Raw genomic sequence first — 17,116 nt, forward strand, 5'->3', positions numbered from 1 at the left:
TGACCCAGATCGAGATCCAATTCGCACCCTGCTGAAAGCAGATATTGATGCAACCGCAGCTACATCTCTCTGCCGTCTCAAGAATAAAATGCGGCATTTGCTTAACAGAATATACAAGTACTGTAAAATCAGTTCAATTCCCTGATTTCTGCCTTCGATTCGAAGAACTCTGACATTAAGAATCATGTACATACAACAGATCAAATGCTTCCACAGAAGGACAAATCGTAAAACTGTCATGCATAAACCACATGACAGATGAGGGCGTAAGCCGAGATTCATTGATCGAAAGGCAAGCCTGCTGAAGATAAACTCTTTCTGTTATTGTGCTGAACTAAGCACCAAGAGAAAACAATTGAAAAGTAGAAGCATATGCTTTGGAGTAATAAAACAATAAGAATAATATGAGTACTTGATATTTGGTATTAACCCCCCAATTCACAGAAAGCTTCTTTTACAGAGAAAACCTGAAAAGCCAAGCAATAAGCAGCTTATTAGAATCCTAGATGTGCGACCACCGTGCTACTTCTTATCGTCACCTCCAAACTGCGTAGAATTCCCATTCCAGAAAACGTTTCTGTCGCCAGATGGACCTTGGTCATCATCATGCCTAAGAGTGTGGATGTTGCTTCCAAATGGTCTATTTGACGTTCTTCTCCTTAGGTTGCCGGTATTATTATCCGCAGCTGGCTGGGATGCTTCTCCTGGAAAACGGTTTAAATTGGTAGGATTTGGACCTATAAAAAGAATATCGAACTTGATGAAATTGCTCGAGAAGATGAGTAATGAACGGACGTCAGAAATAAGTATTCCAAAGCTCATGTACAGAGTTCTGTCAGGTCAGAACATATCAAGGCCTAAAGAAAATAAAGCAGTACATAATAAAAAAAATAAGGATGTTTACATGTATATCGTTGCAAAACATCTGTCAGATTTTCCAGGGTTACTATATGTGATTATTCAAACTGTTTAGAGGTATATATATATCTCCCTCAAGAAAACTATATAACTGACGACCACTGCTTATGAGAATAGGAAGAGAATTGAGTGATCAGCACTTACGATATTGCCACAAGCCATCATTTGCTCCTGGTTCGGAGTTTGGTGAGCTGGAATTCCCCCGGAAATAGGAGAGAGGATTAAAGTATGATAAAATCCTTTTAACATAGCTAAAATATCCCCCACTGCTGTCTTCTGTGTTGCTTCCATTCAGCGTGTCACTACTAATAGGAGATGACGATTGGCCCCTTGAGGGTCTCGTAGGTTGACGATGTGGAACAACAATTAATGCTTCTCGGCTTGCAAAGCCAAGTTCACATAATGTTCTGTCCATGTCTGTGTACAAAAAAAATTCAGAAAAGATCCTATTAACACATTGGTTGGAATTCACAATCAAATAAAGTAACATTACAAAGAGGAGCTCAAAAGACATGCCATGACCCGCAATTAACAACAATTGCAAATGATTAACATGCAAATATCACGAAATTAATAGAAACAATGAATATAAGGTAGTATGCAATATATTGATGAAGGACCAGAACTATCGAGATGTAAAGTCCAATTACCTTGTTCACTGAATAATTTCCGGGGATAAGGAACGGCCAGATCATATGAGCCAATCTCACTAATATTTCCATCTACGAAGTTCTTCACATCCCTTAGCATGTCTGCTTTTGTAAGCTTTGTCTGAAGGCTGGTACCATTTGGCAAGCGAATGCTAAATTGAATATCATTTGACTTTACAACACTGGAACTCGTAGTTGATCCATCAATCTTTTTATCACGAGGGCGTTGTTTCTCTGCTCCAATTGCAGTCACCTCTGAAGAAGCTTCACCTTTTATACTCGCACTATTATCCGATTTAGACTTTTCTTGTGGTAAAGCTGGATAATCACCTTCATGAGGTGGCGACCCTGCATCTCTAGGTTCACCAAGGACTTCATTATCTCCATTTCTAGCTGAGCCTGAATGTTCTCCTCCACTAATCTTGACATCTTTAACATCATCTGGTTGTGTGCATGCTAGTTCCATGGGCTTTGGATCTTTCTGACAATATATTTGAAGTACATGACGAAATTATAGAAAAAAATAGCCAAATTTACATATGAACACCAGCTGCTACCTACAATTTCATTTTCATATTTACTATCCTAAAGTCAAAAATTTAATAAATACCCTGATATACATCAGAAGTGTTCTTGTGAATATCATAAATGCCCCTGTTTACCTTGGCAAAAATAGCACAAATGCCCCCCGAGTAAGGACATTTATGGAAGAATCTGAATTTTCAATCTATAATATTTCAAACTTAGTGAGCCAGTTTAATTGCAAAAACATCTCATTCAACATCTCTCTCTTGTTTACTCAAGGGGCATGCTGTAATTGGCAGAGGAAGAGCATGAAAAGATGTCAACAACCATATAATCTATACAATATGCAAATCATTTTCAGAATATTGCAAAATTATCCCATAGGTGGAATGAATTATCCTTGAAAATCATTAATATGAGTACCTTGCAATGGCTAAATTGAACTCCTAAACTGGAATACCAAAAGAAAATATTCACACTGCACAAGTTCGTTCTGACATCTAAAAAAGGCTTAAGGGGCATATACAATTTTCAGTGATGTAACAAGGTATGACGCAAATTGGCACTGAAAGAGAAGCAGAGATGTTATCAGGATAATAGAGCTTACTTCTTCAAGATTCTGCTCCGCCAAGTTACCAGGATCAGCTAATGGTCTGATTTCAGGATCAGTTAATGGTCTGACTTCTGAATCTAGTGTGGTTTTGTCAGAAGTTGTTGGAATATCTGAGCTAGATGAACTTGTTTCACTAGACGGAGCAATATTAGAAGAGGAATTGGCAAGTCCAGTATTTTTTGAAGCAAGAGCTGCTGTTAAAAATGTCTCCTGCAATTGGTAATTACCTTTCTGTAACTAAACACGGCAACAATAACAAAAAGACGATCTACAGTGCATAAAGCAGCAATAGAAAATATAGCATTCAGATGTTACAGTACCTGAAGATTGAGGGTAGCCCAAGCTCTCCCAATACCTTCCTTAAGATTTTCAGCAGTGATGTACCCTTCTGCACATTCCAATGAATAGTTGGTGACAAAATATATGGGTGTGATGCATTAAGATTATTTGATGTATCCTTACCGTGATGCCAAAGCATAACACCATTGAGTCCAATAGCAGAGATACTTGGAATGGACTTTTGAGGGTCTGAGGCCCCAGTTAATTAAGGAAAACACTGGAAATTGGTATGACCATCAAATATAACTGGATACATCGAAGTAACCTCAAAAGTTTAAACCACAAGAATAACTGAGAGATTTAAAAGAAAAACCAAAAGTTCTCTGATTGGTGCATCAAGACATAAATCTTACACTTGCACCAACTTTCTAAGATATCTATCCAACATATAAAAAAAGCTCTTTATTTAGCTTCCATCCAAGCAAAGAAAAACGTTTAACTATTACAATCTACTATGTTCTGAACTGCAAAAGAGTAAGTGTGACCAAAAATCAATATCAATCTTGCAACCTAAATCAAGATATCAGTTCAAACACCTGAATTTCATGAAGATCAATGATGGAACATCCTCAACAAATCGCTTTATTTTGAATCCTCATCAAAATGAGAGCAGTCGCCGAACTTCAAACTCATTGATAGTTGAGCTCAACTGGAACACTTTCACTTCTCAACTACAAGATATCCATTGAACAAATTGTCCACAAGGCACATAAGACAAGTCAGTCACATGCCCAAAAGCGATCAAAAGCACCTAACTGCTAAGTTAACACCTTCAATGAGCTTGTCCATAGTTCAACTGAATACCGACTGCACACTTTAAATTCAGAAAAATTAGAAATCAACTAAGAGAGGATACAAATGGCTGAAAATTGTGATGCCTCAACATTTCCTTGCATGAGATGCAGGAAGATACAACACCTTGATATGATTTCCGCTACCTGAAAATGATACATGAACCTGTTAGAAACTAATATATGATAGTATAGATTATGGAATAAGACAAGTCATACAGGCAATATGATTTCACTTACACTCTGATCCACCCATGTTGACTGTTCCAAGAGGGCTGAATTTTCATCCTCGCCTGAAAGTACAGGAGAAATCACACGAATTACAGTAGGATAATAGAAATAGCACAAGCACACGAAGATAGCTCATTCTGAACGTGGGTGAATCAGAAGCTAGCAGAATTCTTCAACTTGTTAAATAAATGTGAATAGGACTTTTTCGAACATTTTTTCTCACTTGATAACTGATAAAATATTAAGAAGCAGAAAAGGATGAAGTCACAAGAAAAGAAGATTAACAATTTATCAAAAAGAAATTCAGATTATCGATAATGTTGAACATAAATATTTCCAACTTATATATAAGCCCTCAGTAGCCCACAAGCCATTGTTGAATTTAAGCAGCTTGTCAGGATCTTATTTTCAACAAACACACTCAAAGCGTATAAAGCAATTTAAGAAAAACTTGAGAGCAACCTAGAAATGCAATAATAAAACAGCTATATCATTTTTTTAACGTCAAAAATGTGTACTGGTTTATGAAATAAAGATAATTACAGAATCCTTCATGGGCTATAGTGTGAGGCCAGAAGAACTAAAAAAATAACTAATGTAATTGAAACTGGAGGAGAACGTAATAAATAAATTCACCAGATATATAGACTACAAATAGTTTCTTCTGCCTCCTTGCTTCATTAATTGCATCCGGAATGGAACCTTTGTATGTCAAAGAGTAAGTGGGCCTCTCCATCTGAGTTAATCAAAAGATAAGACAAACAAAAAAAATAATGATTCAGGCCAAGAACTATTGTAAGATCTCCTCAATTAAGTAATATGCGACAAGGTAGTCAAGTACCATATCAATGTCGATGTGCCAAAAAGGAAATCGAAATCTAGTGACGGCGAAGAAACACACGCGGGAAACTATGAGTAAAACATATACAATTCGGCACTACTTCTAATGAAACTTTTGCATGAAAAAATTATTGCTTATTGAACTTAGATTCCCTCCTTGCCTTTCTTTTAACAAACAAGTATGTATCTTTCTTTCAATTGTAGTATAGTTACTGTTCCTACACATACAATTGTAAAAATTAGCTGAATAGCTTTCTCAATTAGAGCGGTTCCCCAATGTTGAGAAGGCCCATAGATGAAGTCAAAAAACTTCATGCCCCGAAAAGGCAGAAACGGCAGAAATTAACCACCTTTACTCATCTTAAGCTCATAAAATCCCGTAGAAAACCTCTATAGATCTCTCTACACATCGTAAGAACCAAATTAAGTACAAACATTATAAGATCCACGAGATCCCAAATAGGCAAATCAAAATTAAACTGAGAAATTGGAGCCGTATAAGAGAGAAACCACCGACGATTTCGTTACCGAATCCTAAACCTCGATAAGGTTTTACTCCGATACAAAATTGGGATAACTCGATTGGGGATTAGAAGTTTGGGGAAGGAGAAGAGATTCGTACCTTCGAAGAATTAGGGTTTCTGAGAGAGAGAAGTATGCGTCGACGATGATCCAAGTTTTTCTCTTTTTTTTTTTCCTCACCGGGCGATTTTTCTTTTTTTTTTTTTTTTAATCCTCTTTTTGGTTCGATTCAGTTATGGCGCACACGGGTAACCGGGTTAGATATCGATCGACGGATACGTGTTGCACGTGCGAGACACGTGCGTTGCATCTAATAGTAATAGAGTTCGGGGAAAACACATGGAGACCCTTGATTTATACCTTGTTGGAAAATGGGCCCCTAACGTTATTTAATTACAAAATATGAATCAAACTTAATAATTTCAGTCACTTTATAATAAACAAAAAATTGAATAATTAACGACCAATCGCTAATAATATTGTTAAACCAAATAAAAATTTCATGATTTATCAAATAATTATAAAAATCTAAATAAAAACTATAAAGTAATATAGCATCAATCAAAAAATACCGGAGTTTTTTTTGCAAATAGCCCCTGAGCAATTTTTATTTAAAAAACAGTCCTATTAAAATTAAAATTGCAAAAAAGGTCCTGTCCTTGCCACGCAGGCGTCATGTTAGCGCCACGCTGGCAAGGCTGGGGCCAGGGTATTAAGTTGAATACGGTGAATCATTCACCATGTCTAAATATGGAGAATGGTTCACCGTGTTTAATACGTTTTTTTTTTATACTGAAAAGTGGAATAAGAAGTAGGGATGTTAATAGGTATGGATATCCGAAATATTATTCGAATCCAAACCCGAATAAATTATATATATATATAATTTATTTTTATTTATTTATANATATATATATATATAGAGAGAGAGAGAGAGAGAGAGAGAGAGAGAGTGAGGCTACTATGCTATCGGAAGCACGGAGCCTTCCATGCTTCTAGCTCGTTTTCGATGTTGCGGCTTTCGAATTGTCGATCAGCTTCGTAAAATTTGATCTAGAGTATTTGAAGTACTTAGAAAATAAATTTTATGATTTTACGATATCATTTACCTAGTGAACGAAGGGGCTCAAAATCAACGGCTGAAAATAAAAATCTTATAAAATGTAATAATATGACATTAAAATTTTAAATCAAAGATATTGATCTTGTTTTATATAATATAAAGAATTTTCTATCAAAATTTCAAATGATTTGGATATTTCTATACCGTTAAACTTGCAAACGGCTCACTACGGCCATTGAAATTATTGATTTTGAGCCCATTCGATCACTAGGCAAATGATATCGAAAAATAATAAAATTTATTTTCTAGGTACTCCAAATACTCTAGATCAAGTTTAACGGAGCCGATCGACGATTCGAAAGTCGCAACATCGAAAACGATAAACGGAAGGCTCCGTGCTTCCGATAGTATAGTAGCATATATATATATATATATAAAATTTATTCGGGTTTGAATTCGGATAATATTTCAAATATCCATACCTATTGACATCCCTACTTCTTATTCCACTTTTCAATATATAAAAATACGTAACAAAAAATACGTACTAAACACGGTGAACCATTCACAACACGGTGAATGGTTCATCGTGTTCAATTTAACACACGGACCCAGCCTTGCCTGCGTGGCGCTGACGTGGCGCATGCGTGGCAGGCCCAGGGCCATGTTTGCAAATTAAATTTTGATAGGACTATTTTTAAAATAAAAATTTGCCAGGGGTCTAAATGCAAAAAAAGCCCAAAATACCCAGTTGAGGGATTTATTTGAGAATAACTTGTAGTTGAGGGTCTTCCGTACAACAACACGTGAGAGGGAGGTTCCATATGGTGCCATTAAAGCCCAATTATGAGTTGAGATTGGCCCATTGTGGCCCCAATCCGACACAATCGGGGCCCAATTTCATGTTCTAATAGCCCACCCCTTCTTCCTCCTCCTCGAACCCTAGCCCTCTCGTCGACGATTCTCGGGGGGACTTGAACCAAAATTTTGAGGTAATGTATCCTTTTCCTCTCTCTCTCATCACTCAATAGAATATAAGAGATTTTTGAGATGGACTTTTATTTTTGTTTTTGTTTTTGTTTTTATTTTTATTTTTTTGAAGCAGATGATGATGATGATTATCCTTTTTCTTAATTTTAGCTTGGTTCAAGATCTACTGAGCTTTAATTGGAGCTTAATTCTCGTAGAATTAGCTGATGAGATAACAGATGAGAGATAAAAGAGTTTAGAATTAGTTTGATATCATGTTATTCAAAAGATTGATCAAGCCGATAGGAAACGGCCTAGAGTTTAATCAAACACATTCAATCTAATTAGGTGATATACTCATGTGAAAGTGAAATAGTGGTTAGTTGAGAATGCGGAAATGTGCTTGTGTTCAAAGAACAATCTACTCGACCTGAGAAATTTTCCTGCTTTTTCGAGCCTCGCTACGCAAAGATCAAGCTACATGATAAGCTTGATTAGTTTGATAGCTCTACCTAATGCCGAGGCCTTGGAATTGGAATCCTATGTTAGGTTGGCAACTTTGATCTTGGCTTCTTTTTTTTTTCCTGAAGGAAGTTGACTGACTGTCGGACCTGAAAAGCATTACATCCACTTTTTTCTGGTTTGAAAGATGGTTTTTTTTGTTGAGGCGATATCGACTTTTAGAGTTTTAGGTCCGATTCAAAGTGTTTTCCGTATGTCTGGGTTCGGTGTTGATATTTTTTTAGCCTGAATCAACAATTATGGTTCCTTATGTAGCGCGTCGTCCTTGGTTGTCCTCAGATTCAGCCGAGACCAGTGATCTCCAGATGTTGCTGTGGCCAAATACATTGTGTCCATATCTAACGTAGTTTGATGGATATTGCATCTGGAGGTTTTGTTTAATTTTACCATTTCTATTTAAAATTGAACTCATCTATAGTGCTTTCCTTTCATAGTATTGTTCCTTTACTTGAACATCAGGTTTCTGACGTCCGTTCTTTGCTCATCGGGTTGTAGCATCTTTGATGGCATGCAGTACAAGTTTTGCCCCTCTCGGTATTTCCACCCGTCCCCTAGTCACAGATACAAAAATCCGTTGGCAAAGCTCCAATTTACGCACTCGGAAAAACTTGCCCAAGTACCTCACCGTCCGTGCAGTCCAAGGGACTGAAGGGCCTCGAAGGTTGGTCGACATTATAAGAATCATCCCTGACATTTGGAGAAATTATTTTAGAAGCCGACCTAGGCGAGCGCTTTTTGGAGGCATCTCTCTATTGGGCGGCTTTTATGTTGCGCAGACAATTTCTCTATCTTTCGGCGCGTTGGGTGTGAATGATGTTATAGCTGCAGTAGTATGTGTCCTCCTTACAGAATATGTGACTAGATTCTACTACAGTCGGCCTAAGGTAACCTTTCCTCTTGCGCTCCTCAACAATTTCAAGATGGGATTTACCTATGGCCTTTTCATCGATGCTTTCAAACTTGCTAGTTGAGTGATAATTCTATTGGCCAATGTATTATTCTTCTTCCACTCTCTGAATCATACTAAGATTAAAAGTATGTTGTTGTAAAGAAGCCGCGGATTTTAAATCAGGTATATAGGATGTTTACGAATTACTGCTTGGCTGTTCAATATTCTTAAGCACTCTGCCGCCTCTCAACTACGTATGGAGATGACACTAGAACTGCTATACTGAACCTGCTAACGTTGCATCTTGTCAAGATCTCTCTGTCTCTTATGTTCCATGGAGCAAATTCCACTGTTCTGATCAGAAAAATTGTGAAGTGAAAACTGGATGCATGGCTATCTCTAGTACACCTTGATGTGGATGGTGCCGCTAAATCAACGCTGCTTCAGGCCTGAGAATATATATACTGATCTGTATGTTCCTACTGGTGTGCTGTGGCAATTGTGCTGATAGTTTCTGCATTACATGCCTTTTCCACTATCAAGCTACTTTAGCAGATATTTAGCAGACATTTTGTATGTGTTTTCCATTTGGGAGAAGAAATTGGATAGCGTATTAATTTTGATGTGTGCTATTACAGTGGTGACACGTCTTTTAGATTAGCTTTCCTTGTTATTACAAGTAGCAATCTTTTGCTATTCTAGTAGCGACTCTAATGTAGTTATCGTGCTTTGGATGAAAAAGAAATCACCTCAGCATAAAGTTTTAGAAATTTAAAACTGTTATTGTTTGCTTGCATCACTATGGATATGCTCTGCAGAATGTTAATTTCGCAATGCAAGCTGTTGTGTACTGTTGTATACATTGTGAAAGAGAGCCATGGAAAAAGCAGAACACTGATACGTTCCGTCTAAACTCAATTTAAATGAATCAGGTAGGATTGGAAATTCCAATTACCATCAACTTATTTATGTCATTTTCATCATGAAATGTAGAAAGAATTGCTGGAAGAGGAATCGAAGAAGGTATTGTTGTTTTACTGCAAATCCATCATTCTAATTTTTTCTGTGCCAGTTTCTCCTGATGTTCTTGATTACTAAAGCAGTGTTATTTGCTTTATCAAATTTTGATTTTTACACTGTATCTTCACGGACATAAAGCTTTTCGAAACCAAAATAGTAGAACAATTGCTGTGTAAAAACTCATGCTCAGTTCTTTCAGTAGTAACAATAAGATGATGCCTTGACCACTGAATTAGAGAGAGGCTCATTGGCAAATAAGCTCAGTTGCATTTATTTCACAAAATAATACTTACCTTTTGGTGGTCAGTTTATTAACTGCATCATGGTACTTGTGCTGTAAATGTGTTGGCCTTCCCCAGTTTACTGCACATTTAGTGTGCTGTTTAAACCTTTTTATTGCATCCGTACATCTTCCCAATATATTGCAACTTAACAACCTTATTCATTCCATTTCTGACATGAATTAATTCCCACAATATTTTGATTCAACTGGGTAGAAACTATAAAAAAAAAAAGAAGAATAGATTGAATTGAATTGATTTGATCTTTATTGTTTTTGTGGCAGGGGAAGTGAATGTAGTAAAATCTCAGGCCTATGGAGTGGTCTTTAAATGACACCATGAGAGTAGGCTGATGGAAGCAATGACAAAGGTATTGCATGCACCGGGTGCGCCTGGGTGAGAAGATCGGGTATGGGCATTATTGTAACATTAAGAATAAAAAGATGGTAAACAAGAAATAATATTTTGATGGTTTTGATCGCAAATGATGATTTTGGATCATAGTCTTTTCAGGCAATGCAAAAGCTGCAACTCACTGATCAACAAGGAATGAAGTACGAAATGAATGGAGGGCAGATTACTGGGTGGTGCAATGAATGATTTGTGCAACTGGCGCAGGCGATAATTTGTCGGAAGCAACCAACCAAGTTGGCCAATTTACTGCTTTGCTTTTAAGGTAGAACTTCCTCAGGAGAAACTAAGATTTCTTCAGTGCATTGCTTAAAAACCCAAGCCAAGTGTGATAAATGAAAAGTGGGTGAACCATCTTTGCCGAAAATAGGAAAGTGAATTAATGCTGCATTTAAATTTGAGGGTCCTTATATGAGGGGGAAAAAAGACCTTAAGTCTCTGCTGAGGAGAAATTATTGCATGCAACTGCGTTGTATACATCAGGATCTCCAAAACTGGGAAATTAGATATGATCTACAATACTTCAAAAATTTATGCATGTAATTGACAAATAATAGATTTTTCTAATGCTGTTGATTTTTCATACTACTTAATGATTAGGTCAATTTTTTTTAGAATTATGATTTTTCACGTATAAACAGTGTTGAGGGTATAGATCATGTCTAACTGTTTACAATCAGATGTTCGGAGAACCTGGTGTGTTCAACCGCGGTGCATGAATAATTACTATCTCTGTGAGTGAGTGGAGTGATGAATGTAGGAAATAAATGCAGTGGAAATGCATGAGAGGGAGGGGAATTGCAGTAGGTTGGGGTTTGAATGCACTGCTCAATTTCTTCTTGGTAGATGAGGAGTTTTCAATTGAGGTTTATGGAGTAGTAAAGGAGGAAGCTCTTGTTTCATTCAATGATCTTGTACTCACTCGGAGGCAGCAGCTTCTCTTGGGAAGACATTAATCTATTGCATCAGACCTTGTATTCCCCTCAGATTTTTTCCTTTTCGCTCGGAACCTCTTGAAATGGTGAGGGCTTAGGACTGGCTTTGATATCATATTATTTAAAAGATCGATCTAATTAGAAATAATCCAGAATTTGTCTTAACACTAACGATACTAATGTTATGCCCACTTTCATGAATAGACTGGACTAGAATCTGGTGGTTCAGAATTACATCATGGCCGTCCAAACAAATCAATCACTTCAACACAAGAAAACCTCATATAACATCCAACAATGTTAATTTGAGTCTTTAACCTCTACCTTGGATGTCACAAGAGGGTTTGAACTTGTTGGAAATATGCCAAGGTAACATGTTAATTAATTACTTTTTTGTGTTTTTTTTGTTTTAATTGAAGGACTAGTTGTACTTTTCTCGCGGAGTAGTGTATTGATCAGCTGGAACTACTATCATGCATTCAAGAGTTTGTATTGAAGGTTAGGTGTTAAGTCTCTCTTCAGGTGTAGACCACCTTGCACTCAATTAAAGTTCTAACAACAATCCAGAAACAGTTGACCCATTAATTTCTTAGTCTACTTTTAAGAAAAAAAATAATTTAATGAAGTGCATATTTTACGCTATGAACTTTAGAAATACCTTGAGTGATGTATGTGGCCTTGGAATGTTAGATTTTGGCTGGTATATATATATTTGTGTATGCAAACTCTCTTCTTTGAGGCTGTGTGTGTGCAATCTTTGAAACAGGTTATGTGGTTATGTATCAAACTAGAACTGAAATTGGAAATGGTAGGGAGACTTTTCCTTTGCGGAGGATTATAGCTTAATTTTGCTTTCTAAGTTATTGCAAAAGCCCCATATAATTAACAACTTTGCATCAATTATAGCATCTAAACAACTCAATCATTCCAGGATTTTACGTGTTTGTTCTCTCTTTTTCAGGATCGGATCGGACCGGGTGGGCCAACCGCGTGTGGCTACATTGTGCCATTTGCCACCATAGCCATTCATTGACAACATGCCCTCAGCATGTTAAAAGGTAGCACCACCATCTTATAAATAGCATTTCCTAAATTGGTATTTTGGGTGCAAACACATAACATCACTTCAATTTCCATGGGGGGAAAGGACAAGGCCTCATGACCTTTCCTTTGCGGAAAATGAACAAAGCAACATTTTGATGAATTCTGACCCTTATGTAGTAGCACATCCCTTTGGCGAATTCCGACACCTAGCAGGCGCATTGAAGGCGTCGCAGGGCTGAGGATTGAGCCAATCTTTTCAGTCTCCGCTCGGGCTCGGCTCGATTCTGAGTTCGATTAGGTTTCACGTTTAGAAACAGAAACACAGAAACTGGAACGCTCCGTCGTTCTATTTCTTAAACTTTTGTTGGCGTTGCGCCTTATCTGATTATATCATACTATTACGCATGCTTTTTCGGTGGCGGGCTTGATCAGGATCGGTTCTTTTTCACCCCTAACTTTGATGCATCTACGTTCTTCATCGGAGTCTAGCCTTGTCTTAAAACCCCTATCCATTCATGTTATCAAAGTGTTATTAAGAGGTACGCACACTTTCATTTATGTTATGGTTGTTAATTAATAACTTGTCTAAATTCTGTGAAGACATAATAAGATATTGAATTGTGACAAAGATATATTAAAACTGGGGCTCAGTAGGTTAGTAATATAAGCAGGCCCGTAGCCTAGGTGGGTAGTGAAAAACGGCTAAATCACACTTTTGGTCCTCAAACTTTTATTTGTTATATCGAATTTTATAAATTATTGTAATTAAGTTGCACAATTTAATATAGTTGACTAAATTAATATTATCGTGTCCCTGATGTGAAAGTGCTTATAGGGCATCTTAATTGTTATTGTGTTACCGATTATATTAATATTTAGTCAACTAAATTAGATTAGATTTTAGAATTTAATTGTAATAATTTAATAAGTTCGAACTAGAAATTATAACCAATCAAAAAAGCTTGGGAACCAAACTATCATGCGCCTCATAGTTTGAGGACGAAAAGTATTACTTAGCCTTAAAAAATTACGTCCACATGCTTCAGCATGCGGAAGATATATATATATCCTCATCAACATAGAAAACTACTGTTTTAGATCCCTCCGTGTCCTGCAACATCTACTTGTATCTCCTATTCAGCTCCAAGTGTTATGCCATGGTTTTCGAGTTGCTTATAACGCATTAATTGTTACACATAACACAGGTATACATAGGAATTTCGACTCAGATACAATACCAAATATGGCCCTATATTAACGGCAAGTAAACACACACAATTATATCCTCAACCATGTATACTGTAGGTGCCATAAAGGAACACGTACGTACGTGGATTAACAGGTAGATGCTGAGAAGTAACCTTGAATTAATACTAACCACTAGAGAGGGGCTTAAATTAATTGTTATTATATAACTTGACCATAATGCATGCGTACGTGGAGCGTACAAACTCGGATCATGTTGGGCGATGGAGCCCAAATTAATCAAAATTTAAGTTGAAGTGATTGTGGGTTATTAGCTTTATTGGGGTGGAAAAATCAATGGGGGGAGGGGGAGGGAGTGGGTTGAGGCATAAATAACGAAAGAGAGAACATCAAACAATAAATGGGTTCATGCCCCAACAACCAAAGAGAGAGGCGCCTCCATTTATTAGTGTGGTTGGCACTGGTGAGTAGAAAGGAGAGAAGGCCCCAACACGCCTTATTTATTCCCTCTCCCTCATGCCTCGGCCAATTTACTGCGTGGGAGGGTGGGGGTGGTGAGAGGGGGCTCTCCTTGCTGTTATTAGTATTAACTCTAGCTATTAACATTTCTCTCTCTCTCTCTCTCTCTCTCTATAGAGAAAAAGATCTACCTCGAAGAAAACGGCAAGGAATAGTCTTTGACGCTCACCCACACGCACATTCGCTAACCAAAAGGCCGGTCTGATAGGTTACGGTGAGGAATAGTTCATAACACCTCTGCTCACATGTAATGGTTGATATCAGTTATATAATATCATGTGTATTGATAAAAGAGATAATAAAAAAGATAACAAAAGGCTTAATTAGGATCAACTCTAATATCATGTTATTCAAAGAATCGATCAGACATGAATCGAACCTGGAATAGTATTATTAACCCCCCTCTCTCTCTCTCTCTCTCTCTCTCTCTCTCTCTCTCTCCTACATATAAGTAAGTATATATGCAGTAGGGGTTCAGCGCTTCTTTATGAGAATTAGAGTTAGGGCAATGGCCATGAATGCCCACCCACAATGAGCAGTTCATGATTTCATGGTAGTTAATGGTGTAGGTATACAAGGATGATAGTCACATGGTGCATGGGAAATTTTATGACGTTACAAAGCTCGATGATATATATTCCACTCTCGAATAAAAAGCTCTCCTCTCCTTTAGTGAATTGTAGTAGTGTGACATCTACTTTCTCATAAAAGCTCCAATTAAGTTGAGTAGGCCACATCCATCCATATTTACATAATGATGTAATCTTCTATACCTTCCAAATTCTTCTCCTCTCAATTAATGTTTTAACCAACATACGGTTATTAATTTAATTAAGAGCCCTACCCCAATATGCCAAGTCATCAACTAACTGTTCATGTAGATACCCGATCTACTAATTAAGATGCTTACATTTGTGTCTTAAGAACAACAAACAAAGAAGCAAGATTTGTGCGTGTGCTCGGTACTCGAATTGTTTCTTGCGGAAGTTCCTTATCGAATAATTCTCTTTTAGAATAAGTAATTGTTTCACGAGCTATACATCCGAGCTAGAATTCTCTACCAGCTTAAGCTTCTAGGCACGTCAAAACAGCATCATGCAAGTGTAATTCCCTACTAGTAATTAGCAATTCATGATCACACCTATTGGCTCCAAGCACTAAATTACACAGCTTTGGTGCTGGAATTTATAGCTTCATGTACACGCATGCTTTAAAAAGAGTGTGTGTGCGCGCGCGCATGAGAGAGAGAGAGAGAGAGAGAGAGACAGAGACAGAGAGAGAGAGAGCTTGATATAGTGAAGAGGTGGTTTAATACATGGGTGCGTTATGACGTGAATAGTCCAGCCATGTAGGGGAGGGGGTCTCTTAAATGGTGTGGAGGAGAGGATTTGAGTCATTTAAGGTCACTCTACTTGTCATCTTTAATGCTTTGCCCTGCCCCCTCCTCTTAATGAGGTTGGATGAGCCCCATTTAAGAACCCCTTCTTTAGCATTCTCTGATCTCATCACCCTTCCCCACACCTCTCTCCTCTCCCCTCTCCTCTTCATGCACGAACCCATCAATCAAAAGGGTGAAGTAGTTTCTCTCCTCTTCTTCTTCTTCTTCTTCTTCTGCTTCTTCTTCTAGGATTCGTACCAAAGCGGAGGATAGATAGAGGATGATCACCGAATTCCTTCGACCGAAGAGAGAGTTCGGTTTCGGAGAAGCGGAGGAACTGGGGAAGGTGAAGGCGGCGTCGAGGGTGATGGAGCAACCGGAGCTGTCGCTGGGGCCTTCGGTATCCACCTTCGCCAAGAGCACGTATAGCTCGTCGTCGGACTCCGACGCCAACTCGCGGAAGAAGAGGAAGCACGCCTGGGACGAGCACCCCGCCGCGCAAACTAGCGTGGAGCTTCAGCTCAATGATCCCTTGCCTTTGGATTGGGAGCAATGCCTCGACCTCCAAGTGAGTCTCTTTCTCTCTCTCTTGCTCTCTCTCTCTTTCTTTCTCATGCGCACGCATATGCGCGCGCATGACCAACTTTGAAAATTCATTAAGACTTTGTAAACATACTTATAGTTCTTTGTTACTTAAAGTATCATAGAATTCGAGATCTCTAGCTATACATGGTACTGTGGTATTGTCAGGGTTGATTCCATGATGTGTGTCACATGTTCTAATCCTGTTGATATTATCTCTTCTTCCTAGTCCGGGAGGATGTACTACTTAAACAGGAAAACCTTGAAGAAGAGTTGGATCAGGCCTAAGGAGCAAGCCCTAAATCTGGAGCTCAACATCGCAACACTCGCGAGCTCCGACGCGAATGCGAGCTCAGGCTCGGTGGCCCTCGACGAGCCAAGGAAGCACGCGAGTTCGGGAGGGAACATGGTTGCCGTGGTGTGCGCGAATTGCCACCTCCTCGTCATGCTGTGCAAGTCCTCCCCGTCGTGCCCGAACTGCAAGTACGTGCACTCGCTGCAGCCGCCTCCACGCCATACGGACGCGGTGAAGCCCGTCGAAACTCTCAGCCTCCTCCATTAGCGCGAAGCGAGCTAATTGTATAAAAAGAAAAGAAAAACCTAGTAGTCACTGAATGTTTTAGAGACCCTGGAAGCATGACCAGGTGCAAGGGTAAACATAAGTATGTTAATCGTTCTTCGACGACGACGACGACGACGACAATGAAGCTAGGTGGACATGTGAGTATACTATAAAGTTCCAATGCTGAGGACTTTTACAAGGTTTCAATGAGAGAACAGAGAGAGAAAGAGATAGTATCAGCAATGAAAAGAGTCCTTTGTTTCATTTAAAGAAGAGGTGAAGTTTCCTGCACCATAAAAGCTTTGA

At 38.3% G+C, this 17,116-nt stretch overlaps 3 protein-coding genes across 5 annotated transcripts; 2 read left to right on the forward strand and 1 right to left on the reverse strand.

The window, feature by feature from the left end:
* Nucleotides 224-5,665, reverse strand: LOC109723210 (plant UBX domain-containing protein 11). The gene is made up of 10 exons (XM_020251494.1): nt 5,530-5,665; nt 4,704-4,803; nt 4,077-4,129; nt 3,902-3,983; nt 3,169-3,234; nt 3,027-3,094; nt 2,701-2,916; nt 1,569-2,049; nt 1,063-1,335; nt 224-737 (listed from the first exon to the last, which is right to left on the reverse strand). Exons 2-10 carry the CDS (start codon nt 4,801-4,803, stop codon nt 523-525), a joined length of 1,554 nt encoding a protein of 517 aa, XP_020107083.1. The 5' UTR covers nt 5,530-5,665; the 3' UTR covers nt 224-522.
* On the forward strand, nt 7,356-9,642 carry LOC109723001 (ycf20-like protein). Of its 3 annotated transcripts, none has more exons than XM_020251187.1 (3): nt 7,388-7,484; nt 8,239-8,353; nt 8,479-9,642. In XM_020251187.1, exons 2-3 carry the CDS (start codon nt 8,335-8,337, stop codon nt 8,952-8,954), a joined length of 495 nt encoding a protein of 164 aa, XP_020106776.1. In that variant the 5' UTR covers nt 7,388-7,484; nt 8,239-8,334; the 3' UTR covers nt 8,955-9,642. The 3 variants fall into 3 exon arrangements, with proteins under 3 accessions (XP_020106777.1, XP_020106776.1, XP_020106775.1); XM_020251186.1 differs by having other exon boundaries at nt 7,395-7,484; nt 8,263-8,353; XM_020251188.1 differs by lacking the exon at nt 8,239-8,353 and having other exon boundaries at nt 7,356-7,484; nt 8,479-9,532.
* On the forward strand, nt 9,976-17,109 carry LOC109722999. Its single transcript, XM_020251185.1, has 7 exons — nt 9,976-10,582; nt 10,687-10,849; nt 11,431-11,605; nt 11,724-11,888; nt 12,481-12,577; nt 15,916-16,234; nt 16,478-17,109. Exons 6-7 carry the CDS (start codon nt 15,947-15,949, stop codon nt 16,808-16,810), a joined length of 621 nt encoding a protein of 206 aa, XP_020106774.1. The 5' UTR covers nt 9,976-10,582; nt 10,687-10,849; nt 11,431-11,605; nt 11,724-11,888; nt 12,481-12,577; nt 15,916-15,946; the 3' UTR covers nt 16,811-17,109.

This window comes from Ananas comosus, linkage group 17 (assembly GCF_001540865.1).
Source record: "Ananas comosus cultivar F153 linkage group 17, ASM154086v1, whole genome shotgun sequence".
Classification (NCBI taxonomy): Eukaryota; Viridiplantae; Streptophyta; class Magnoliopsida; order Poales; family Bromeliaceae; genus Ananas; species Ananas comosus.

Bases quoted from the DNA above. Each gene is read 5' to 3' on its own strand.
- LOC109723210 (XM_020251494.1), bottom strand. From the start codon at position 4,803: ATGGAGAGGCCCACTTACTCTTTGACATACAAAGGTTCCATTCCGGAT. The intron at 3,095-3,168 runs GTAAGGATACAT...TGGAATGTGCAG, and splicing joins TGTTATGCTTTGGCATCACG to AAGGGTACATCACTGCTGAA. The intron at 2,050-2,700 runs GTAAGCTCTATT...ATATATTGTCAG, and splicing joins CGGAGCAGAATCTTGAAGAA to AAAGATCCAAAGCCCATGGA.
- LOC109722999 (XM_020251185.1), top strand. From the start codon at position 15,947: ATGATCACCGAATTCCTTCGACCGAAGAGAGAGTTCGGTTTCGGAGAA. The intron at 16,235-16,477 runs GTGAGTCTCTTT...TCTTCTTCCTAG, and splicing joins AGCAATGCCTCGACCTCCAA to TCCGGGAGGATGTACTACTT.